The 25,574-nt window shown below is 39.3% G+C and overlaps 1 protein-coding gene across 2 annotated transcripts in view; it reads left to right on the top strand.

The window, feature by feature from the left end:
* The first annotated feature begins 924 nt into the window (after window positions 1-924).
* Window positions 925-25,574, top strand: part of FNIP1 (folliculin interacting protein 1) — a 153,951-nt gene continuing 129,301 nt past the window's right edge. For both annotated transcript variants that reach the window (XM_025860762.2, XM_025860765.2), the window contains exon 1: window positions 925-1,105. In XM_025860762.2, the coding sequence (XP_025716547.1) occupies window positions 1,014-1,105 (92 nt within the window). In that variant the 5' untranslated portion in view covers window positions 925-1,013. The remainder of the gene's footprint in view (window positions 1,106-25,574) is intronic.

The raw sequence follows: 25,574 nt of genomic DNA, 5'->3' as shown, positions 1-25,574 counted from the left end.
CCTGATAAAATTTGGCTTCCTGGGTTTAATAAGACTGCAAGGTCATTTTTGAGCAATGTTCCCCCCCCTCCTTTGGAAAGCGGTTTTCCTCGTATTAAATCCATTTGTTTACAATTCCACTGTGAAATTCCCCTCTCCCTACATACCTAGACGTTAGGATAGAGCTTAAATCCTATCGTTAGTTCTCACAAAAGGTTAATTCCTGTTGTCAGGGTTCGAGGAGCTAGTGGGAAAACCCGGAAGGCGGATGCCCCAGGTCCCTGGCCGAGGTCTTCTCTGCCCGAGGTCAAAGCTGTGGCGAGTGTCTGGGCAGGACTCTCCACCAGCCACGCGCTGTCAAGCTCTGAGCCCACACCCCTCGCGACCCTGCGCGGGCAGGCCTGTGGCCCCGCACTCAAAGTCGAGTCTAGATCGCGCTCCTTCTCTGCTCAGGGGGCCGCTGGACTGGCCAGGAGCGCGACGGAGATGCGAAACCTGGAGGCTGAGGAGCGGATGGCGGGGGAGGGTCGGCTGCTCGAGGAGCTCTAAGCGGCTCTCTTTGTCGTGGGGGCGGGGAGACGAAGCCTTCTGTATTTCAAAGTACCGGGCGTCGTTCCCGCACCGCCCCGCCGTAGCCTCAGATAGCAGCAGACAACGTCACGCAGAAGGACCGCGACTGGAGCGCGCTCCCCTTCACTTCTCCAGCCACCTCTACTCCCCGCCCCTCCGGTCCTTTCCGCGCACACCCCGCCCCGTGAGCTGCCACGTGAGGGAATCCACTAGTCAGCCTATGGGGGCCAGCTCCGCCCTACGCCCCCGCCTTGCCCCCTGCTCCGCGCGCCGCCACGTGATGCGGCTCACCGCCAGCCAATGGACGCCAGCCTTGCCTCGCGCCCCGCCCCGCGCGCCGTGGCCGTTTGAAGTGACTAATTTCTGTCATATGACTGAGGCGCTTATGGGGGTGGCGGGGCTGCTCTAGGAGCGGGGGCCTAGCGAGCGCCCTAAGGAGCGACCCTGGTCTGGCCGTGGTCAGCATGGCCCCTACGCTGTTCCAGAAGCTCTTCAGCAAGAGGAGCGGGCTGGGCGCGGCCGGTCGGGACGCGCGGGACCCAGACTGCGCGTTCAGGTAGGGCGCTGCGGGGCGGGGGGGTTGGGGGGGTGCTGAGCCGATGGCCTTGTGGGCTCCGCGCTCCAGATGTGCAGGGGCCTTCGGTATTCGTGCTCGCGCGGCAGCGCCACGCAGGGACTGGGACCTGGGCCCGGGTGGGGAGGGCCTGGGCAGCTGCGGACCTGCGCTGGAGGGTTGGAGCGAGGTCCTCTCGCCCCGCCACCCCCATCCCGGCACTTGCCCCTTCCCCCTCCTCCCGGCCGGTTTGTTTACGTCCTGCCCGGCTGCCACGCGCGGCTGTGCCTTCCCCACTGAGCACCGCGGCCTGAGCGTAGGGTCCGCACTCCTTTCAGGCAGCCGGTAGAGTTGGGAGCGGGCTGGGCTTCACCTCAGCCCCAGTCCTCGGGGCCCAGAAGTTCTCTCTTCCTCCCCGAGACCCATCGCTCTCTGGGTGCTTCATTCCGGCCTGTTTGCTGTTGTGGGGAGAGCTGCACGTTTTGGGCAACCTTCTGAGGGTAGAAGGCTGGAGGAGCGAGTAGGCAAGGTCCCGTTCTTTTAGGTTTCTTGGAAACTAGTATTGGAGGTGTGCAGTTACCAGAACGAGCGGTCTTATTGTTATCGCAGGAGAAAGGTGAAACCTAAGAGGTTATGGTACTACTGACTAGACTGAAGCAGGACCGAATCAAAGGAAGCACGGCCTTAGAATTGACCATAGAATCATCCCGTTACAGCTGTTACCAGAAAGGAGTCTTGAAAAATTGAAAACGATAGCAAAATATTTTGTGGTATCACAGGCTTTATTAATTTTTGGTTGCAGTACCTGTTGCTGGTAGAAAAACTTCTTAGAATTGTAAGACAATGTAGTAGAATCATGAATTCAAGGTAAAATTTCGTCGCCAAACCACATTTGAAGAAGAGATTATGTCTTACACATAGCCTTCATACTTGTTGCGGTGTGGAAACTTGTAAATATAACTAGGCTAAATGTCACATATCTCTCAAACCTGGTAGGACAGCAAAGAGCCCAGTTCAGTAGTAGTAGGAAAAAATGAGAGTCTGTTAAATTTTGCAACAGGCAGAAGTTTGAAATGACTGTACCACACTGGTAAAAGGTTTTCATATTCTTAAAATTATTCACCCTCTCTCGGTAATGCAGGTCACATTACGGAATTGTAGTATTAAATGGAAAGAACTTAGCTGGCTTTTAGAGGAAGAAAAATCACAATGTGAACATCTTGGAAAAGTGTCTAGTAAAACAGTTTTCTGGGTTTGGGTCTTTTCCACTGGGAAATATCTTGCCATATTCATCTAATGACTTTTAAAGAACATTTCTTTACTGATTTTCTTTTGAAAACCATAGTGTAGTCTAGATAATACTACACTGAGACATCCGGTAAATCAAGAGTCCATAGAAAGCAGGTTGAGAATATTAAAAAGGTGACATTTGATTAGACTCTTTCTGGGCAAAGATTGACTTTGGGGTACTCAAGTTTCCAAGGGTCTCAAGTCACTCATATGAAAAAATTTTCATGTCTATTTTTAAAAAACGTAAAGCCTACTATATAGTTGTGTAACACTACTTTAGAGTTGCCAAAGCACTTTCCCACTAGTTATCTCATGTGATATTTCACAACAACCTTGTGAGATAGAGCGAGTAGCAGTATAGATAACTATATGATACTTTTTTCAGTGGAAGTAAGAATTACGTATACGCCCAATAAGTGCAGTATGACTTAGAAGTGATTGCTTTATAAAAAATAAAATGTGTACAAGTGTACATGTGAGAAAATGAGAACTGGTTAACGTCATACAGCTAGAAACTTGCAGATCTAGGTAACCCAGGTAATTTTTCCTTTTTTAAGATTTTATTTATTTGTCAGAGAAAGAACACAAGCAGGGGGAGTGGCAGGCAAGGGAGAAACAGGCTTCCTGCTGAGCAAGGAGGCCAATGTGGGACTAGATCCCAGGACTTTGGGATCATGACCTGAGCCGAAGGCAGGTGCTTAACCAACTGAGCCACCCAGGCATCCCAGTAATTTTTTTAAACAACTTCAATTTACATGCAGTAAAATTAAGCCATTCTAACTGCACAGTTCTGTGAATTTTGTTATATGTATACAGTTTTGTACTTACCACCCCAGTGAAGTTGTAGAACACTTCCATCCCCCCAGAAGTTCCCTCATGCCCCTTTGTAGTCAGTTCTTAACCCATCCTTATTCAGGGCAGTCATTGATCTGCTCTAATGAGTGAAGTTTTGACTTTTCTAGAATTTCCTATAAGTGTGATCATATTGTTTATAGTCTTTTCTGTCTGGCTTATTTTAACTCAGAGTGATGATTTTTGAGATTCATCTAAGTTGCATTTATCAGTAGTTCCTTCGATTTTATTGCTGAGTAGTATTCCATTGTATGGGTGTACTACAATTTCTTTATCCATTCACTACCAATTGGTAGACATTTGGATTGTTCCCAGATTTGGGCTGTGATGAACAATGTTGCTATGAACTTTTGTGTACAAATCTTTAGGCAGACATATGTTTTCATTTCTCTTGGATGGTTACCTAGGAATGGGATTGCTGGGTCACATGCTAAGTATATGCTTAACTTCTAAAAAGATTGCCAAACTTTTCTGAAGTAGCTGTACCATTTTGTATTCCCATGAGCAGTGTGTGAAGGTTATAATTGCTCCACATCCTCTCCAATACCAGGTATCTGTTAGTCTATTTTTTAATTAAGATTTTTTTTGGTATTGTGAAAAACACCTAATAACATTTACCACGTTGACCATTTTTGAGACTTTTTGATTATAGCCATTCTAGTGGATGTAGTGAAATCTTTTTGTTGTGTGTGTGTTTTTTAAGATTTATTTATTTTAGAGAGGAAAAGTGCGCATGAATGGGGGGGGAGGGGCAGAGGCAGTGGGAGAGAGAATCCCAAGCAGATTCCTTGCTGAGCCAGAGCCCAATTCGGGATTTGATCTCATGACACTGAGATCTCAACCTGAGCAGAAAGCAAGAGTCCATTGCTTAACCTAACTGACTGAGCCACCCAGGTGCACCTCTTATTGTGGTTTTAATTTGCATTTCCCAAATAACAAATGATGTAACTTGGGTTTTAGAGCAGATTAAAATTCCATTCCAATATACCGTGCTTTCCTTTCTAGAATCCTTTTTTGGTTTTGTTTTGTTATAGTCAGTTATGTTGTTAAATCTGACTTGGATACAGCCATTGGCAACTAACCCATAGCTCAGTGTCTAAAGAGTTAGTTCCTAGAGTTAGCAATCTACAAGGCCCAGTGGTAGTAAGTCACAGTAGAGTCTGGGATAGGAGAGACTTTTGATATGAACAAAGCTTTAGGAGCCTTGAAATATTGTCTTTCATGGTCACCCCATTGGAAAAGGTGGTCAGGGATCACCCCCCCTTGCCTTCTGTTTTCACTTTTAAAAAAGACCCTTATTACTGTATAGATTTCTGTGTACTTGTCTTATCTAAACTTCTTGAGCTGAAGATGAGTGTGAAGGATATCACGTGGCTATTATTTCAGTAATTTATAGAATTAAAACAGTAACTTGTTTTTTTATTTTTGAGGATTTGGGAAGTGATAGAATTAACTGTAAGGTCAGTAACTGCAGTACCTATAAAATGATTGCTTTAAAAATAAAATTCTTGGAAAAATGTCTAATTTGGTGAAGAAATTTGTTTCAGAGTTAAATGTCTGTAGGGTGTGATTCATGTTTTGTTAAAAAAAAATTGCTGCAGTTTTGTTTTATTCCTAATGCATGAGCATTTGCTCTTACTGTGTGTTCCAGAAATTCTTACCCTGTTGTAACAATCTCTTAATTGTTCTTTTTTCCATCACTCTTGTCTTGTTCCAAACTATTCTCAACACTTCATCCTTTAAAAAATGCAAATTCTGATTATGATTAGCATGCAAAATGGTATAGAATTTAATATCTGCATTATGAGTTATTTTAAGGATTCAAAGAGATAAGTCATGTTAAGTACTTAATGCAGTGCTTAGCACATGGCATTCAAGAACCAGAAATTGTACTATGATGATTCCATGTTTATGTGTAAAACCCTTCTGTTTAGGCCCAAACTCCTTAAGTGGCCCTGTATTGTGTGGCTTTTGCACAGTCTCTAGCCTTGACTTTTTTTTTTTTCCTAATTAACATAAGGTTGTTTTTTAAAAACCGAGCCATCATTCTATTATACTTAACAGAAATTCCTTAATATGACCTATTCTTAGACTATATTAATATTTTCTCAGTTGTTTCAAGATGTCTTTTTATAGATTTGTTTGATTTAGATTTTTTTTTTTTTTTGAAGAAGAGAGAGAGAGGTGGGGAAGGATAGAAGGATAGAAGGGGGAAGGAGCAGAGGGAGAGAGAGAATCTGAAGCAGGCTCCATGCCCAGCATAGAGCCCGACACGGAGCTCCATCTCATGACCCTGAGATCATGAGCTGAGTTGAAATCAAGAGTCAGATGCTTAACCCCCTCAGCCACCCAGGCGTTTGAATTAGAATCTTAAATAATCTGCATACTACATTTGCAGTTATGTTGCTTAAGTAATTTTTTTCTATAACAGCCTCCCCCCGCCTTTTAAAATATGATTTCATGTTGAAACTGGGGTATTTTTCTTAACAGAGCTTCCCACATTCTTTATGTGGCTGTTTGCTTCCTTATTGTTTCCTCTAATTCAGTGCTTCCCAGCATTCTGTGTTTTAACAAGCCTCCTCTAGGTTATTCTGATGCTCAAGTTTGAGACCCACTGCTATAACTTACTCTCTCTTTCCAGAAAGCTGGTAGTTAGATACTTCATTAGATTCAGGGTTATTCTTTTAAAATAAAAATATCCCATAGATGTTTGTTGTGAATTTCCTACCTATTAGAGTTACATCGTGTCTAGTTGTCCTCCCTTTAGTGATGCTAATAAGTTTGGTGAGTTGTTTTATCAGTCTCGTTCTCACATTTTAAGATTCCCCTTTCCCTAATGGTTTTAGCATCTTTTGTTGATTATTGTTTGAATCCATTATCTTGTTAGGGGTTGTAAAATGGTGATACCCTGATTGTTTAATTCCTCCTGCATTTACTTCCTAGAAGAAATTTCTCTTACTACCTGTTTGGCTACGCTTTGCTACAGGAAAGGTAGCGTATAAGTGTGATTGTTTCCCTTTGTAATGTGTCAGAATATCTTATAATGAGTTTAGTGAAGGTTTTCACTTTGTCATTTTTTGGTATCATCACAAGCTTCTGGATTTTAATGTGTTTTAATCTATCGCAGTCAAATTGTCCCATATTTGGCCAGTAGCAGACTTTTCAAGTTGATTTCTGTGCTCTTGTGACATGATCTCTTTATCCTTTGATAACTTCTGCTTTCTTTTGGGCTTTTATTAATCCCCTCTCCCTCTTCTAGGATTTTATCACCCTGGACATAATTCTACATTCAGTGATGTGCCAAGCTGTGCTGTTCCCTGTTCTTGGCATAGCTTTCTGTTCTTTTTTGTTTTGCTTTTTGTAGTGATCATCTGGACTTATCCTAATTATCCTTCCTCCAGGAAGCCTTTTTTGATTTCTCCCAGAGTGGGTTAGGTTTCTCTGAAATTGTCTTCCATAGCTTAATGCATTTCCTTCTGTGACATCTATTACAGTTATCATTATTTGTCCATATCTCTCTGCTTGCTTGAGTTCTCTTCAACTTCAAGGTGGGTTTTGGAGTTAGAACCCTGTAGATCGACCTGTTGGATTGTTTGTGGGGAACAGATACCTAGATTTCTTGCTGGAACCCTTAGATAGATGCCATTTTCTGAGGGAGAGAATATAAGACTGGAAGCATAACTTGACGGGCCTATCAAAAGTAGCAGCCTTCTCCTCTATTCTCTATCACACACATTTTATAGTCTTCATAGCTCATTTTATAATTTACCATCTGTCTTCCCCATGTTCACATTGTTGTGCCAGTATACAGCACAGTGCCTGAATATATGCTCAGTAAATATTTATAGAATGAATGTATGAAATAATTTCAAGGGCAGAGGGAGAGAGTCAAAAGTTCTCTTTTGGACATTTGGTCTAGTTTTACTTGTTAGTGAGAGAATACCCACTTAGAGATGTCCAGTTGACAGTAAATAAAGTAAATGTAGAGTTCACAGCAGAGGTTGATTCACAGGGGAATTGGGACTGGAGATAGCTTATGGTCAGTATTAAAACTAAGGGAAGGGATGAGATCATCTAGGAAAAGGTGTAGATAGGGTATTGGAAAGAACAGGGCTTTGCTCTGAGGAAATTTAAAGTGTACAGATGTAGGAGAAGAAAGTCTCCAAAGAAGAAAATGGCAAGAGAAACACTGGGAAAGCCAGGGGTGTGTGGTGTTAGGACAGCTCCAAAGGGAAAGTATTTAAAAAAATGATGGTGTGATGAACTGTTTTCTATATGCTGGTTGCTGACAGGTCTTGTGAGATGACAAATAGAAAAGTGTCTATTGACCTGTCAAATTGAAGATAACTAGTGACCTTAATTTTTTTTTTTTGAGATGGGCATGTTTAGGGGAGAAAGCGAGGTAGATGAAGATAGATGTGGAATAAATGAGAGGTGAGAAATGGCTTCACTGCTACAGCTTCCCCCCCGCCCCCCGGGAGAAACGGTCTGTAGTACTGTGTTGTTTTTTCACTTTCAGTATTCTGATTTTATGTCACATTTTAAGCTTCTGAAGTTCTTTTTTTCTTTTTAAGATTTTATTTATTTATTTGACGGAGAGAGAGAGCATGCACAAGCAGGGGGAGCTTCAGGCAGAGGGAGAAGCAGGCTTCCCACTGAGCAGGGAGCCCAGTGTGGGGCTCAATCCCAGGATCCTGGGATCATGACCTGAGCCGAAGGCAGATGCTTAATGACTGAGCCACTTAGGCACCCCTGAAGTTCTTTTCTTTCTTAAATATTTTATTCATTTACTTAGCGAGAGGGAGAAAGGGCGAGAGTGTGAGTGCAAGTCAGGAGAGGGGCAGAGGCAGAGGGGGAGAGAGAATCCCAACCAGACTCCAAGTTGAGCACGGAGCCCATCATGGGACTCGATCCCCCAACCCTGAGATCACGACAGGAACTGAAATCAAATCGGCTGCTCAGCCAACTGGGCCACCCAAGGGCCCCAAGCTTCTGAAGTTCTTAAGCTGGCTTTTTAATATTGTCAATATTTGTAAGAATTGTATTTCAGAAATTTTGCTTTTTCAGTGTGATTTTTAAAGATTTGTTGCATTCACAAGGGCTTTTGTTATTTAAAAAGTATCACCCCTCCATAAATTGTACCTTTTAATTCAGTGTTAGAAATAGTAGAAAGTTTTAATATTCTTTTTTTAAGCTTTTATTTATTTATTTGACAGAGAGAGAGATAGCGAGTGAGAGAGAGAGCACAAGCACGGAAGCAACAGGGAGAGGGAGAAGCAGGCTCCCTGCTGAGCAAGAAGCCCGATGTGGGGCTCAATCCCAGGACCCTGGGATCATGATCTGAGCTGAAGGCAGACCCTTAACCGACTGAGCCATCTAGGTGCCCTGAAAGTTTTAATATTCTTTACAAAGAATCCTGTGGGATCGTATCTTTCTTATTAATGTGGGAAGCTGAAAATTGTAAGTAATTACATATTAATGCTCTTTGGTAGTGATGTTTGGTCCATGTTATAGCCAGCCTGTAAGCATCTCATACACCCCTGAGCTACAGTTGCAGTACAGCTGGTTGGGCAAGTTCTCTGCCCCTCTGTGCCATAGGCGGCTGGGCAAGTGTACCTCAGTCCCCACATTGCAGCCACAGCTTTGTCATAGCTGGTTGTTGTGCTTAGTCCACACAGGGGGTGCCCTTTGAATGCCTAGTTCTGATTGCTGGGTGGGAGGGAGATTGCACTTCTGGGCCATACAGATCATCTCCTACAAACGGCCACTCCTTTAAGACTGTGAGAGGTAGCTATTTCACTGAATACAAAGAAATAAACCGAGAGAACCAGGTAACATGAGTAGACAGAGAAATATGTTCTAAACAAAAGAACAAGACAGAACCTCAGAAAAAGACTTTATTGGGTTCTATGCTGGGCATAGAGCTTACTTAAAAAAAAAAAAAAAGACTTCACTGAAATGGAGGTTAAGCAAACTACCTGATAAAGGGTTCAAAGTAATAGTTATATATATGCTTACTGAACTTAGAAGGGAAATGGATGAACACAGTGAGAACTTCAAAAAATATAGGATATATAAGAAAGTACCAAATAGAAGTCACAGAGTTGAAGAATACAGTAACTGAACTGGAAAATACATTAGAGGATTTCAACAGCAGACTGGATAAAGCAGAAGAATGGATCAGTGAACTGGAAGACAAAGCAATGAAACTCACCCAGACAGCAGCAAAAAAGAATTTTAAAAAGTAAAGATACCTTAAGGGACCTTTGTGTCAACATCAAACAGACTAACATCCACAATGTAGAGGTCCTAGAAGAAGAGGGAGAGAAAGGGGCAAACAACTTACTTGAAGAAATAATGGTGAAAACTTCCTCCATATGGGGAGGGAAACAGGCACCCAGGTCCAGGAATCCTAGAGAGTTCCAAATAAGATAAAGAGATCCACACCAAGATGTATTACAATTAAAATGTCAAAAGTTAAAGAGATACTTAAAAGCAGCAAGAGAAAACAACACTACATACCAGGGAAACTCCATAACAATATTAGCAGATTTTTCAGCAGAAACTTTCCAGGTTAGAAGAGAGTGGTGTGACATATTCTAAGTACTGAAAGGAAAAAACTTGTAACCAAGAATACTCTACCTGGCAAGGTTATATTTTAGACTAGTAATTTTTCAGCTAAGCAAAAACTGATGGAGTTCATCACAACTAAATGAACTTTATAACACATGTTGAAGGAATTTCTTTAAGCTGACAATAAATGGCACTAAATAATGGTAAAAAAACATAGTAAAGTAAAAATCTTACTGGAAAAGGTAAATATACAATAAATGTTGTGGTTTAATCACTTATAAAACTAGTATGAAGGTCAAGAGACAAAACTAAAACTAGAATAACTTAATAAGGGATATGTAAAATAAAAATTTGAAAGCTACAACATCAAAAACATAAGACATTGTGGGGGGAGTAAAAATGTACAGTTTTGGAATATATTCAAATGTAAGTTGCTATCAACTTAAAATAGACTTATATTCAGAGGATGTTATATGTGAACTTCATGGTAACCACAAAGTAAAAACTTACAGTAAATATACAAAAGAAAATGAAAAAGGAATGTAAACATGACACTAAAGAAAGTTATCAAGAATGTTACCACAAGTGAAGAGAAAAAGAGAAGAAAGGAACAGAGAAGAACTACAAAAACAGCCAGAAAACAGTTACTAAAATGGCAGTAAGCACACACCTATCAGTAATTTTTAAAAATGTAAATGAACTAATTCTCCAATCAGAACACATAGAGTGGCTGAATGGATTTAAAAAAAGATTTATCTGGGGGCGCCCGGGTGGCTCAGTCGTTAAGCGTCTGCCTTCAGCTCAGGTCATGATCCCAGGGTCCTGGGATCGAGCCCCGCGTCAGGCTCCCTGCTCGGCTGGAAGCCTGATTCTCCCTCTCCCACTCCTTCTGCTTGTGTTCCTGTTCTCACTATCTCTCTCTCTGTCAAATAAATAAATAAAATCTTTAAAAAAAATTTATCTGTATGCTGCCTATAAGAGACTTCAGAATAGGGACACACACAGACTGAGAGTAGTAGAGGGATGGAAAAAGATATTCCATGCAAATGGAAATGAAAAGAAAGCTGATGTAGCTGTACTCCTGTCAGACAAAATGGACTTTAAAACAAGAATGTAATGAAAGAGAAGGGCAATACGTAATAAAGTGGTAGAGCATTTATAATATATATGCACTCAGAAGCACTAAAATGTATAAGGCAGTATTGAAAGACCTAATGAGAGAATTTGACAGCACAATAATAGTAAGGGATGTTAATACCCCACTTATATCAATGGATAGATCAGACAAAATTAATAAGGAAATATTCATCTTAAATGATACATTAGACCAGATGGACTTAATAGCTATATAGAGAACATTTCATCCAAAAGTAGCAGAATGCATGTGCTTCTCAAGTCCACATGAAACATCCAGGATAGGTCACATTAGCTCACAAAACAACTCTCAGTAAGTTCAAGAAGATTGAAAGCATATCAAGCATTTTTTCAACCACAGTGGTATAAAACCAGAAAACAATTACAAGAAGAAAAATGGAAAACCCACAAAAATGTGGAGATTAGACAACATGCCACTGAACAGCCAGTTGGTCATTGAGGAAATCAAAGAAGAAATGAATATCTAGAAACAAATGAAAACAGAAATATGACTTACCAAAATATTTGGTTTGCAACAAAAGGGGGGGTTATAGAGGGGAAGTTCATAGCAATAAAGGCCTACCTCAAGAAACATGAAAAATTTCATAACCAATCTAACTTTATGCCTAAACAAAGTAGGAAGAAAAGAACAAGTGATACCCAGGTTAGTAGAAGGAAGGAAATGATATAGATCTGAGTGGAAATCAATGAAATAGAGGTAAAAAGACAATAGAAAAAATCAGTGATAACAAGACCTGGTTCTTTGGAAAGATAAAAATGACAAACCTTTAGCTAGACTCACTAAGAAAAAGAGGGCTCACATGAATAAAATCAGAAGTGAGAGAGAAGTTAGAACTGATACTATAGAATACAAAAAATCACAAAAAACTACTGTGAACAGTTATATACCAATAAATTGAACAACCTAGAAGAAGTGGATAAATTCCTAAAAGTATATAATCTTCCAAGACTGATTCATGAAGAAATAGAACATCTGAATAGACTAATTACTAGTGAGGACATTGAATCAGTTATCAAAAACCTCCCTACAGACAAAAGTCCGGGAACAGACAGTTTCAGTGGTGAATTCTACCAAACATTTTAAGTTTTAACATCTGTCCTTCTCAAATGATTCCAGAAATGTTGAAGTGGAGGGAATGCTTCCAGACTCGTTTTATGAAGCAGCATCACCCTTATACTAAACCAGTGTCGGTAAGGATGTGGAGAAAAGGGAATCCTTGTACATTGTTGGTGGGAATGTAAATTGGTACAACCACTAAGGAAGACAGTGTTGGAGGTTTCTCAAGAGATTAAAAACAGAGCTGCCAGTAGATCCAGCAATTTCATTTCTGGGTATCTATCTGAAGAAAATAAAAACACTAATTTGAAAAGATACATGCACCCCTGTGTTTATTGCAGCATTATTTGCAACAGTGAAGGTATGGAAACAAATAATGTCTATCAGTAGATGAATGGATAAAGATGTGGGGTGTGTGTGTATGTGTGTGTGCGTGTACATGTGTTCTGTGGGCAAATACTTCACAACTTCACAATGTGCATGCATATCCATGTACAGTGGAATATTTAGCCATAAAAAATAATGCAGCCTTGCTATTTGCAGCAACATTGATGGACCTTGAGGGTATACTGCTAAGTGAAATAAGATAGGGAAAGACAAATACTGCATGGTTTCATTTGTAAGTGGAATCCAAAAAAAACACAAATCAAACCAAACAAAACCCAGACTCATGGATATAGAGAACAGAGTGGTGGTTGCGAGGGACAGGGGTTGGGAGGATGGGGCAAAATGTGTGAAGAGGGTCAAGAGATATAAATTTCCAGTTATAACATAACGGGGATGTTATGTACAGTGTGGGAAATATAACCAATAATATTGTATTCACTTTGTATGGTGACAGAGGGTAACAACTTATGGTGGTGATCAGTTTGCAGGGTGTACAGATGTCAAGTCACTGTGTTATGCACAGGAAACTAATATTGTATGTCAGTTATACTTCAAGAATAAAAAAACATGATTAAGCTGTGGGAAAAAATCAAGTCTGATAAGGAAATAAAGGGAGGATATTTGAAAAAATAATGGTCAAAACTTTTCCAGATTTGATTAAAAGCATAAACACAAAGATTCGAGAATTTAAACAAACTTAAGCATGAGAAACATGAAGAAAAGTACATGAAGGTAAATGGTAATAAAATTATTTAAAGTTAGTGAAAAAGAGGGGTACCTGGGTGGCTCACTTGGCTAAGCAGCTGCCTTTGGCTCAGGTCATGATCTCAGGGTCCTGGGATCGAGCCCTGCATCGGGCTCCCTGCTCAGCGGGGAGTCTGCTTTTCCTACTCCCTCTGCCCACCACTTGTGCACTCTCTCAAATAAATAAAACAGATAGGATGAGGATAACAGATTTCTTACCAGAACCATTGTGAGCCAAAAGAGATGGAGCAACATTTTTAAAGTACTGAAAAAAGAGAATTCCCAACCTGTAATTCTATACCCAGCAAAATTGCTTTTCCAAAATGAAGGCAGAGACCTTTTCAGACAGACAAAAGCTGAAGGAATTCAATACAACTAGGCCTATCATATACGAAATGGGAAAGGAAACCATTCAAACATAAAGGAAATGATACTGTAAAGAAATCAAGATATACACAGATCTAAAGAGCATATGTAAAAGATAATTGTTTAAAAAAAATAATCACAGTGTATACTAGGGCCTGTAACATACAGAGAAATAAAATGTATAACCACAATAGTTCCAAGGCCTAGAGAGGAGAAAGGAAGTATATTTTAAAATTCTTGCACCATACATGAAGTGATATCACTTCAAATGGAGGTAGACTATAATAACGTGAAGATGTGTACTAAAACCCTTTTTGAAACCCTGTTTGCAGGGGTGTCTGGGTGGCATAGGTGGTTAAGCATGTGACTCTTGATTTGGGCTCAGGTCATGATCTCGGGGTCATGAGATCAAGTTCCACGTCAGGCTCTGTGCTCGGCGCAGAGTCTACCTGAGTTTCTCTCTCCCTCTCCCTCTGCCCCTTCCCCCACTCGTGCACACCCCCCCAATAAAGAAATCTTTAAGAAAAAACCCTATTTGCAAGACAAAAATAATGAAACAACCAAAGAGGTACAGTGAATAAGCCAACAGAGATAAAGAGATTACCAAGGGGTGCAAGGAAGATTTTGGGTGTGATGTATATGTGCACAATGTTGATTTGTGTTGTTAATTTCATGGTGCATTCATATGTTATACCTTATCAGGGTGCCTGGCTGGCTCAGTCAGAAGAGCATGTGACTCTTCATCTTGGGGATGTGAGTTTGAGCCCCACATCGGGTGTAGAGATTATTAGAAAAAACAAACTTAAAAAATAAAGTTACCACACTGTCACTTTAATATGTATAGCTTGTTGTATGTCAATTATATCTCTGTAAATCTGTTTAAAAAGCAGTAGAACACTATGAAGATAGTTGCAAGGTCGATGGAACAAAATGAGATCATATCTTTATAGAACTAATCATAAATTAAGAACAACAAAAAAACCTTGGACTCTATTTCTTATTGATATAATAATTATTATTTTAAATTCTGCTGACTTTATCTTTTAGGAAAGGCTTGTGTAAAAAAACCCCAATGTAAAATGTAACAGAATCTCCTTTATTTAAAGGAGTCCTAAACCATCCTCACACGATCTTCTGTTCCTGACATCACCATTCTCTTAGTCTACCAAATTGAAAATCAGAGAATCACATTTTACTCTTTCCTATCTCTGATTGCTACGTTTGGTTAAGTCCTGTTTATACAAATTTTGTAGTATTGTTCTGCATTTTCCACTGTCACCATCTCAGTTAGACCTTTAATACTTTTCAGAAAGACTAGTTATAACTGTCCTACTTCTTTTGTGTTACCTTCTGCACAATTCTGCTACAATGATTTTCCTAAACCATTATTCTGATCAAATCACTCAGAAATTTCCGTTGACTCCCTCTTGCTTAATAGGGGATTGCTCTGTGCCAAGCACTGTTTTAATATGAATTTAATTCTCACATTAATTTTATAAAGTAGATCTCATTATTCTATCTTACAGATGAGGGAATGGAGGCACAGAGAAATTAAAAACCTTGCCCCAGGTCACACAGTAAGTGATGAAATTAAGATTTGAACTCAGACGTTTGAGTTCCAGTGCCTCCATTTTTAACACAATCCAGACTCCTCAACTTTGGCATATATAGCCTCTAATAGAGCTGTAGCTTGGTGTGATGGACCTGAGTTCAGATCCCTGCCCCAGTGGTTTCTGTATATATAACCTTGGGAAGAGTTAAAGGTGGGGTGTGTGTGCACATGTCTGAGTAGGGGAGTGAATGCGGCAGTGATAGCCCCAGTTTCCATTGCACCTGTGGTATTAGAGTTGTTTTGAGGGTTAAATGGCTTGGGAGCCATTCAAATGTTAGAGTTCTTTCCCACAGCCCCTCACCCTTCAGTTTCTCCTTTCCAGTCTTATTCTTTGTAATTTTTTCCTCTTGCTGTGGGTTTCCAATCAGACTACTTGATTATTTCCTGAGAATAATCTGGTTTCTGTGTTTGGACACTACTTAGAATAATACAGCTACAATATATCTTTCTTTAAAGCTCCAGTAGAACCTATATTTTCCCTATCAGGGCAGTTATTTTCTTGTGTTGTAATTTCTTGTTTATGTATATGTATCTTTCACTGAATGTAAGTTCCATAAAGGTACAACTTTTGTCTAACTTGTTTGGGGCTCTGTTCTTGGTGCTTGGCTCTCAGAAGACATTCAGTAAATATTTGCTGAGTAAACAAGTGAATAAAAGTAGTCACTGAGTTGAAAGAATTCTAATTCATTTAACACAGTTGTTTCTGTTTTGGGCTATTTGCCCAAAGTAGTTATACACTTAATGAGTAATTTTAGCAGGTTTTTCTTTGACATCAGTGTTTACCAATTTAAAAGAAAAGTTCATTGTTATTTTGACTTTTTAAAAAGTTTCGTTATTTTTTGATTTTTTTAAATGGCAGGGATGGTCTGATTTTTCAGAAATAGTTTAGATCCATTTATGTCTTTTGTCATACCTCATACTTTGCCCTCCTGCCACTTAACCACATTCAGAATGTGTGTGCGCGTGTGTATACACAGAGGTTTTCTCTGATATACACATCATTTATTTCTTTAAAATGATTGCTTTTTTGTTTCAATTTTTAAAACATTTGATTCTAAAGTTAAAACTATAAAATGAAGTCATCTATGTAATTCTAGCCTCCATTCCTATTTCCTTTTTCCCATTTTACTCCTTCCCATACTAATCATTTTTATTTAGTTTCCATTTTCATTCCATTATTTTTTTTGAAAATGTTAGTAAATAACATACATATACATATAATCATATCTCATTCTTAAGAAGATTTGTGCTATTACACAATAACTGGAAGCTCCCTTTTTTCATTTGGAGATCATTGTATATTGCTTTACAGAGATGTTCTTCATTCTTTTTAACAGCGGTGGCATAATCTGTTGAATGGGTATAATGGTTTATTTTATTTATTTATTTATTTATTTTGGGTTTTCTTTTTTTTTAAGTTCAATTAATTAACAATATAGTGTATTATTAGTTTTAGAGGTAGAGTTCAGTGATTCATCAGTTGCATACAACACCCAGTGCTCATTCCATCACGTGCCCTCCTTCATGCCCACCACCCAGTCACCCCATCCCCCCCCCCAACCTCCCCTCCAGCAAGCCTGTTTCTTTCCTGTGCTTAAGAAGTCTCTTATGGTTTGTCTCCCTCTCTGGTTTCATCTTGTTTTATTCCTCCCAGGTTCTTTTTTTTTTTTTTTAACCAGAATCATGCTGTATGTATTATTCATGTGCTTTTTGGAGATGTTCTCAGCCCGCACAGTCCTTTTATCCATTCTATATTCCACAGAAATAGATGTTTGGGTTGCTTCATTCTACTGTTATAATTATTCCCACTTTTGTGCACAAACCTGGGCACAGGGGCTGAAATTTGAGGGGAACAGTGTCAATTTGAGCCCTTGGCAATCTGCGGTGAAGGCATGTTGACTTGGCATTTAGCAGGTGGCAGGCTGTGCACGCTGACTTGTGCAGGAGGGCGGCTGGACCGTGAATTTGGGACCCACAGGCCGATGGCATCGTGTGTGACAGGGACGTGGCTGGTTTTGCTTTTAATTTTTGTTTTTCTGGGAAACTTGATCTCTCCCTCTATTCTAAACGAAAGCCTTGCTGGATAGAGTATTCTTGGCTGTAGATTTTTTCCTTTTAGCAGTTGGAATTTATCATGCCACTTTCTTTTGGCCTGCAGTTTCTGCTGAAAAACCCACTGATAGCCGTATGGGGTTTCCCTTGTATGTACCTGCTTTCCTTTCCCTTGCTGCTTTTAAAATTCTCTCTTTATCACTACTTTTGGCCATCTTATTTACTTTGTGTCTTGGTGCAGACCTCTTTGGGTTCGTTGTGTTGGGGGCTCTCTGTGCCTCCTGGTTCTGGATTTCTCTTTCTTTCCCCAGATTCAGGAAGTTTTCAGCTATTATTTCTTCAGACAAATCTTCTGCCCCCTTTCCTTGCTCTTCTCCTTCTGGGATCCCTATCATGTGACTCTTATGCCTGACAGTGTTGCTCAGTTCCCTGGGTCTATTTTCATTTTGCATATTTTTTCCCCCTTTCATCTGCTTGGCTTGATTGCTTTCCATGACTCTGTCCTCCAGGTGGCTGGTCCTTTCTTCTACTTCCTCTTGCTTGCTATTTATTCCAGATGGTCTATTTTTATTTCCATTTAGTGAGTTCAATAGCTCTAACTGGTTCTTTTTTATGTCTTCTAGCTCTTGGTGGAGGGTCTCATGGAGGTCCTTCAGTCCTTCCTCAATTCTAGCAAGCATCTTTATGAGCGTTACTTTAAATTCGCTATCAGACATATTACTTATCTCCGTTTTGCTTAGGTCTCCTGCTCTGATTTTGTCCTGTTCTTTGATTTGGGACATATTTCTCTGTCTCCTCATTCTGTCTCTTGAGTTGTCTGTTTTTCTGTGTTAGGAAAGTCGGCTACGTCTCTTGCACTTGAAAGTAGTGGCTTTATGAAGAAGAGGGCCTGCAGTGCCGTGTCTGTTCCCTAGAACCTGGTGCTTCAAGGGGTGTCTCCTATGTGTGTTGCTCCAGGGGTGTCCTACCTTGTGGCTAGGATGTGTTTGCCTTCAGTCCTGTTGTCTGCGATGGCTCCCTGCCTGTTGTGGGCAGGGTCTGGTGCCTGTGGTGTTAGTGGGCTGCTCCGGGGCTGCCTTGGGCTTGAGTTGAGTCAGACCAGGTGTTTGCCAGAGATGCAGTAGCACCAAACTGCAGGCACTGTCCCTGTGTCGTCCCTGGAGAAGCTTTTGGTGGTGGGTGGGGCCTGCAGTCAGACCAGCTGCCTGCCCTCAGCCCACTGCTGGAGTCACAGTCAGACGGGTGTGTGGTTATCTTCCCCTCTCCCTGGGGCAGGACTCACTCTGGAGTGGTGCTGACCTTGTCTGGGCCGCGCACACACTGCCAGGCTTGTGGCACCGCTTTGACGGGATCTTGCCAAGAGCGATCGGAGGGGGTGGATCTGCTTCGTTGTGGCCTCTTGTCTATGCCGGGCTGCGGAGAGTCTGTTCTGCCAGTTTTTGGGCTGCTTTTTGGGTTATTTATGCCGACGTGGGTGCTCTCGAGGCAGCCATGCCGCAAGAGGTCAGCCCAGGGACGTCCTACTCCGCCATCTTCCCAGCGGCCTCTTATATAATGGTTTACTTAACCAGTCTCCCACTGATGAATGTTTGGGTTGTTTCCCATCCTTCACTGTTAAAAATAGTACTGCAGTGAATGGCCATTTACATATTTTCCCTCCTATCATACCCATAATTTAATGGTACTTTTCAATAACAGCATATTTTAAAATAATTCTTAGAGTTGTACTTGGGTTTCTATTCTGCTTTTATGTTATAATACTTAAGTTAAAATAATGTAATGTGTGCAAGTCATGAAAAGTGAATATTGTAGAGGTGATTATTTTGATGTGGAGGTACAGGGTCTTTTACATGTGGAATTTAGAGGGCATATAATTGGCAAGTTCAACTGATAGTGTAGGAGAAACAGCAGAGGCTCCAAACATAAACAGTTGAGTTTTTCTTTAATTTATCCCATTTCTTTCAGCTTGTTCCTCCACTTTTAAAAAGTACAATGTATTGAAGTATAACATGTATACAGAAAACCTGCAGATCATAAAACAACTCAGTAAATTTTCTCAAAGTGAATATACTTCCATAACCACCATCCAGGTACAGAAACAGAATTTTACCAGTATCTTAGAAACCTACTTCATTCCCCGTTCTAGTTACTCTCTCTTACTTCTATTGAGGGTAACCACTATCCTGACTTATCATATTATCGATCAGTTTTTTCTGTTTAACTTTATGAAATACAGTCTCATGTTATACTCACATATTCTTGTGTCTGGCTTGTTTCAGGTTTTTTCATTAAATTTTAAATTAAAATTTATTAATGGAAAATTAAAATTTGTTGCATGTATCAGTTGTTGCTGTGTAGTATTTCATTGTGTGAGTATGCAATCATTTGTCTATTCCCTTACTGATAGGGAATTGTTTCCAATTAAAGGGTTGTTTCTAATTTTTCTACTACTACTAAGAATAATGCAGCTATGATTATTACATATGTCTTTTGGTGTACAGATGCTGAATACCTTAACTGATAGTTTCTCTTCAGCATTTCTGTGTGTGGCATATATATTCTATGACATTACCCAAGTTACATAGGTTGCATTCCTGAATATGTTCTGTAACACATATTGCACAGATGTCAGAATTGAATATTTAACCCCACTATAATTGTGCAATATATTTATCTTCTGACATGTTGGATATAGATGAAACCAGGCCTTTTCATGTAAAATACACAAAAGTACACCAGTGATATCAATTTTGCTATGATTGCAGCAGATACCACAGTTATACACATAGGCCATTTTAAAAGCAATATGTCAAACCTTCTGTATACAAAGATGAGTAAGATAGTTGCCAGGGAACTCACAACCTAATAAATGGGGTACGATGTGAAAGTAGCTTATTTTACATTGTGCTGCAGTCAATCAGGTGTCATGAAGAATGTGTGAAGTACTGTAGTAAGTAGAAGCAGGATAGATTTCCTTTAGCTGGAGGTTTTAGACAGATACAGGTAGGGAAAGGATTCCAGGTAGTGGAAACAATATGAGCAGAGAGTGTCAAAGCTCGAAGATCATGAGTATATTCAAGAAACTAGGAGGAGTATGGTTTTGCCTGACCCTAGATTTGTGAAAGGTAATTTAGGGCCAGATAGTAGAAAATGCAATATCAAGAAATTATTGTAAACATTGGATGGTCCCTGGATATTTGAGGAGTGATGTTGATGTTTGAAAACTAAAGTGGTTCTTTGTACCACAACTGTGATCTTCAATTTTAGAAGCATCTAATGAAACTGGTTAATACAGGCTGTATCACCCATTTCTTATACCTTCATCTGGCAAATGTGCTTGCTTAAAAAAAATGTAATAGCTTCACTGATATAAAATTCACATACCATACAGTTCAGCCATTTAAAGTATATAATACAATTGTTGTTAGTTTTTTTCACAAAATTGCGTGACCATCACCACAGTTTTAGAACATTTTCATCATCCAAAAAACCCTGTACCCATTAGAGTAACTCTGTTACCCCACCCTCTACCACCCACCCACCCTCTCCCAGTCGTAGACAACCATTAATCTATTTTTTGTCTCTATAGATTTGCCTGTTCTGGACATTTCATATAAATTGAATCATGCAGTATATGGTTTCTTGTGACTGTCTTCTTTCACTTAGCATAATGTTTTCAAAGTTCATCCATGTTACAGGATGAATCGTTCCCTTTTACTGATGGATAATATTTCATCGTATGGATATACCACAGTTCATTTATTCATCAGTTATGGGTATTTGGGTGGTTTCCACTTTTTAGCTGGCTATTAATAGTAATTTTCTTATGAACTTTTGTGTATAAGTTTTTGTGTGAACATGCTTTTATTTCTCTTGGGTATATATTAGGAATGGAGTTGTTGGGTCACATGGTAACTCCATGTTTAAAATTTTAAGGAACTGCCATGCTGTTTCCCATAGAACCCACTGACACATCTTTGTGGTGCCGTGAGGCAAAATAACTTTTCAATGTACAATCAGTATCTAGTAAAAATTGTTTGAGATTGAAGGCGAGATATATAAATTCTTTAGACAAAAAAAGGTGAGAGAATATCACTAATAGAAGAATGTTTTCAATACAAGAATATGAGGAGCAAGAAGCGAACAGCAACATAAAATGGTACACATGGGTAAATCTACACGGTTATTGGCAGTATAAAAACAACAAAATCAAACATAGAGCTGAAATACTGGAAGATAGTGGGTTTTTGGTTGAGGTGGAGAGAATGAAATAGAATTAAAATATTCTAAGGTTCTTTCATTTTTTTTATGTGTATATAAAATACCATTTAAATGAAATTCTAGAAAATGGATACTAGTCCCAAGTGACAAGAAGCAGAACAGCTGCCTGGGAATGGGATTTGGGGCGAGTGTGAGGTGGGGAGGGTTAGGGAGGAAGAGAAGGATAAATGGAAATGAGGAAACATTTGGGCCTGATTGTGGTGATGACTTCACAACATACATCAAAACCTGTCAGTTTTTATACTTTAAATAGGTAGTTTAGTATACATTAGTTATACTTCAATAATGCTTTTTTTAATCTTCAAGACAAAAAATCCTGTCATTCTTGAAATAATTTTCTATTCACGTTTTCAGCAGTCTAAATTTTTATTTTAATCCCAGTTAGTTAACATACAGTGTTATATTAGTTTCACGTGTACATATAGTAATTAAACAGTTCCATACATCACCCTGTGCTCATAACAAGTGTACTCCTTAATCCCCATCACCTGTTTAACCTGTCCCACCAACCCCCTCCCCTCTGGGTAGCCATCAGATTGTTCTCTGTGTTCTCTGTAAGAATCTGTTTCTTGCTTTGGCTCTCTCTTTTTCCCACCTGTTTTGTTTCTGAAATTCCACATGAGTGACTTATTTGTCTTTGACTTATTTTGCTTAGCATTACACTCTCTAGCTCCATCCATGTTGTTGCAGATGGCAAGATTTCATTCTTTTTTATGGCTGAATGATAATTCCGTTGTTTATATATACCACATCTTTATCCATTCATTTATCAGTGGACACTTGGGCTGCTTCCATATCTTGGCTATTGTAAGTAATTCTGCTATAAACATAAGGGTACATGTATCCCTTTGAATTAGGTTTTTGTGTTCTTTGGGTAGATAACCCAGTAGTGCAATTCTGGATCATAGGGTAGTTCTGTTTTTGTTTGTTTCTTTTTTTTTCTTCTTTTTTTATTTTAGAAAGAAAGCGTGAGCGAGACTGGGGGGAGAGGCAGAGGGGGAGAAAGAGAATTTTAAGTGCTCTATGCCCAGTACAGAGCACGACATGGGGCTCTATCTAACCACCATGAGATCATGACCTGAGCTGAAATCAAGAATCGGATGCTTAACCAACTAAACCACCCAGGCGCCCCTCTATTTTTAACTTTTTGAGGGACCTCCATACTGCTTTCCAGAGTGGCAGCACCAGTTTGCATTCACACCAACAGTGTAAGAGGTTGGTTCCCCTTTAATTCTCCACAGCCTGGCCAACACCTGTTGTTTCTTGTATTGTTGATTTTAGCCACCTCACAGGTGTGAGGTGATATCTCATTGTGGTTTTGATTTGTATTTCCCTAATGATGAGTGATATTGAGCATCTTTTCATGTGTCTGTTGGCCATCTGGATGTCTTTTTGGAAAAATACCTCTTCATGTCTTTTGCCCATTTTTAAATTGGATTATTCATTTTTGGGATGTTGAGTTTTGTAAGTTCTTTATATATTTTGGATGTTAATCTTTCATTGGATATGTCATTTACATATATCTTCTGCCATTCTGTAGGTTACCTTTTAGTTTTGTTGATTGTTTCCTTCATTGTGCAGAAGATTTTTTTTTTTTAATGTAGTCCCAATAATTTGTTTTTGCTTTTCTTTCCCTTGCCTCAGGAGACATATCTAGAAAGAATTTGCTAAGGCTGATGTCAAAAACAAAGAATTTACTGCCTGTGTTCTCTTCTAGAACTTTTATGGTTTCAGGCCTCCCATTTAGGTCTTTAATCCATTTTGAGTTTATTTTTGTGCATGAGGTAAGAAAGTGGTCCAGTTTCATTCTTTGCATGTTGCCATCCAGTTTTCCCAACACCATTTGTTGAAGAGACTGTCTTTTTTCCATTGTATATTCTTTCCTGCTTTGTTCAAGATAATTGTATAATCATGGATTTATTTCTGGGCTCTCTATTCTGTTCCATTGATGTATGTTTCAGTTTTTGTGCCAGTACCATATTGTTTTGATTATTACCACTTTGTAATATAACTTGAGATCTGGAATTGTGATGCTTCCAGCTTTGCTTTTCTTTTTCAAGAATGCTGTGGCTATTTGTGGTTTTCTCTGGTTCCGTACAGATTTTAGGATTGTTTGTTCTAGGTCTGTGAAAAATGCTGCTGGTATTTTGATAGGGATTGTGTTAAATCTGTAGATTGCTTGAGGTAGTATAGACATTTTAACAATATTTGTTCTTTTGGTCCATGAGCATGGAATGTTTTTCCATTTCTTTGTGTCATCTTGTATTTCTTTAATCAGTTTTTTATAGTTTTTATATTATAGGTCTTTCACTTCTTTGTTTAGATTTATTACTAGGTAACTTATTTCGAGTGCAGTCGTAAATGGTATTATTTTCCTAATTTCTCTTAATGCTGCTTCATTACTGGTGAACAGAAATATAACAGATTTCTGTATATTGATTTTGTATACTGTGACTTTATTGAATTCCTTTACCAGTTCTAGCAGTTTTTTGGTGGAGTTTTTAGGGTTTTCTGTATATAGTATGTCATCTGCAAATAGTGTAAGTTTTACTTTTTCCTGAACAATTTGGATTCCTTTTATTTCTTTTTGTTGTCTGATTGATATGGCTAGGACTTCAAATACTGTGTTGAATAAAAGTGGTGAGAGTGGACATCCTTGTCTTGTTCCTGACCTTGAGGAAAAGCTCTCAGTTTTTCCCCATTCAGGATGATGGTAGCTGTGGGTTTTTCATAGATGGCCTTTATTCTGTTGAGGTATGTTTCCTCTAAACCTGTTTTGTTGAGGGTTTTTATCATGAATGGATGTTGTACTTTGTCAAATGCTTTTTCTGCATCTATTGAAATGATCATGTGGTTTTTATTCTTTCTCTTATTGCTATGATGTATCACACTGATTAATTTGCAAATACTGAACCACCCTTGCAACCCAGGAATAAATCCCCTTGATTGTGGTGATTTTTTAAATGTATTGTTGAATTTGGTTTGCTAGTATTTTATCCAGAATTTTTGCATCCATGTTCATCAGGGATATTGTCCTGTAGTTCTCTTTTTTAGGAGTGTCTTTATCTGGTTTTGGTATCAGGGTAATGCTAATTTCATAGAATGGATTTGGAAGTTTTTCTTTTCTTCTATTTTTGGAATAGTTTAAGAGGAATAGGTATTAACTCTTTTTTATAGCCATCTGGTCCTGGACTTTTGTTTGTTGGGACTTTTTGTTTTACTGACTCATTTGTTTTCTGGTCGTCAGTCTGTTCACATTTTCTGTTTCTTATTTCAGTTTTGGTAGTTTGTGTGTGTTGTGTTTTTTTAAGATTTTATTTAGTTTTTGACAGAGAGACAGCGAGAGAGGGAACACAAGCAGGAGGAGTGGGAGAGGAAGAAGCAGGCTTCCCGCTGAGCAGGGAGCTGGACGTGGGGCTCGATCCCAGGACCCTGGGATCATGACCTGAGCCGAAGGCAGATGCTTAACAACTGAGCCACCCAGGCGCCCTAGTTTATATGTTTTTATGTATATGTATATATGTATGTGTGCTTTATCCATTTCTTCTAGGTTGTCTAATTTGTTGCCATATTGCTTTTCATAATATTCTCTTATGATTGTTTATATTTCTGTGGTGTTGGTTATTTTTACTCTCTTATTTGTGATTTTATTTATTTGACTCTTTTCTCTTTTTTTCTTGATAGGTCTGGCCAGAGGTTTGAATTTTCTTTTTCTTCAAAGACCCAGCTCCTTGTTTCATTGATCTCTTGTATTGTTATACTGGTTTCTGTATCATTTATTCCTGCCTTCATCTTTATTATTTATTTCCTTCTGGTTTTAGCTTTTATTTTGTTTTTTAAGGTTCTATTTATTTGAGAGAAAGAGAGAGAGTGAGAGAGAGCATGAGCAGAGGGTTGGGAGAGAGGCAGAGGAAGAGAAAGAAGTAGATTCCCCACTGAGCAGCAAGCCTGATATGAGGCTGGATCCCAGGACCCTGGAATCATGACCTGAGCCGAAGGCAGATACTTAGCTGACTGAACCACCCAGGTGCCCTAGTTTTAGGTTTTGTTATTTTTGTAGCTCCTTTAGGTGTACGATTAAGTTGTTTGAGATTTTTCTTGCT

Source organism: Callorhinus ursinus, unplaced genomic scaffold (assembly GCF_003265705.2).
Source record: "Callorhinus ursinus isolate GAN/ISIS: 27379988/994484 unplaced genomic scaffold, GSC_fseal_2.0 scaffold30, whole genome shotgun sequence".
Lineage (NCBI taxonomy): Eukaryota > Metazoa > Chordata > Mammalia > Carnivora > Otariidae > Callorhinus > Callorhinus ursinus.
The sequence above is the reverse complement of the archived record's forward strand: the minus strand, read 5'-3'. Positions and strand labels throughout refer to the sequence as shown.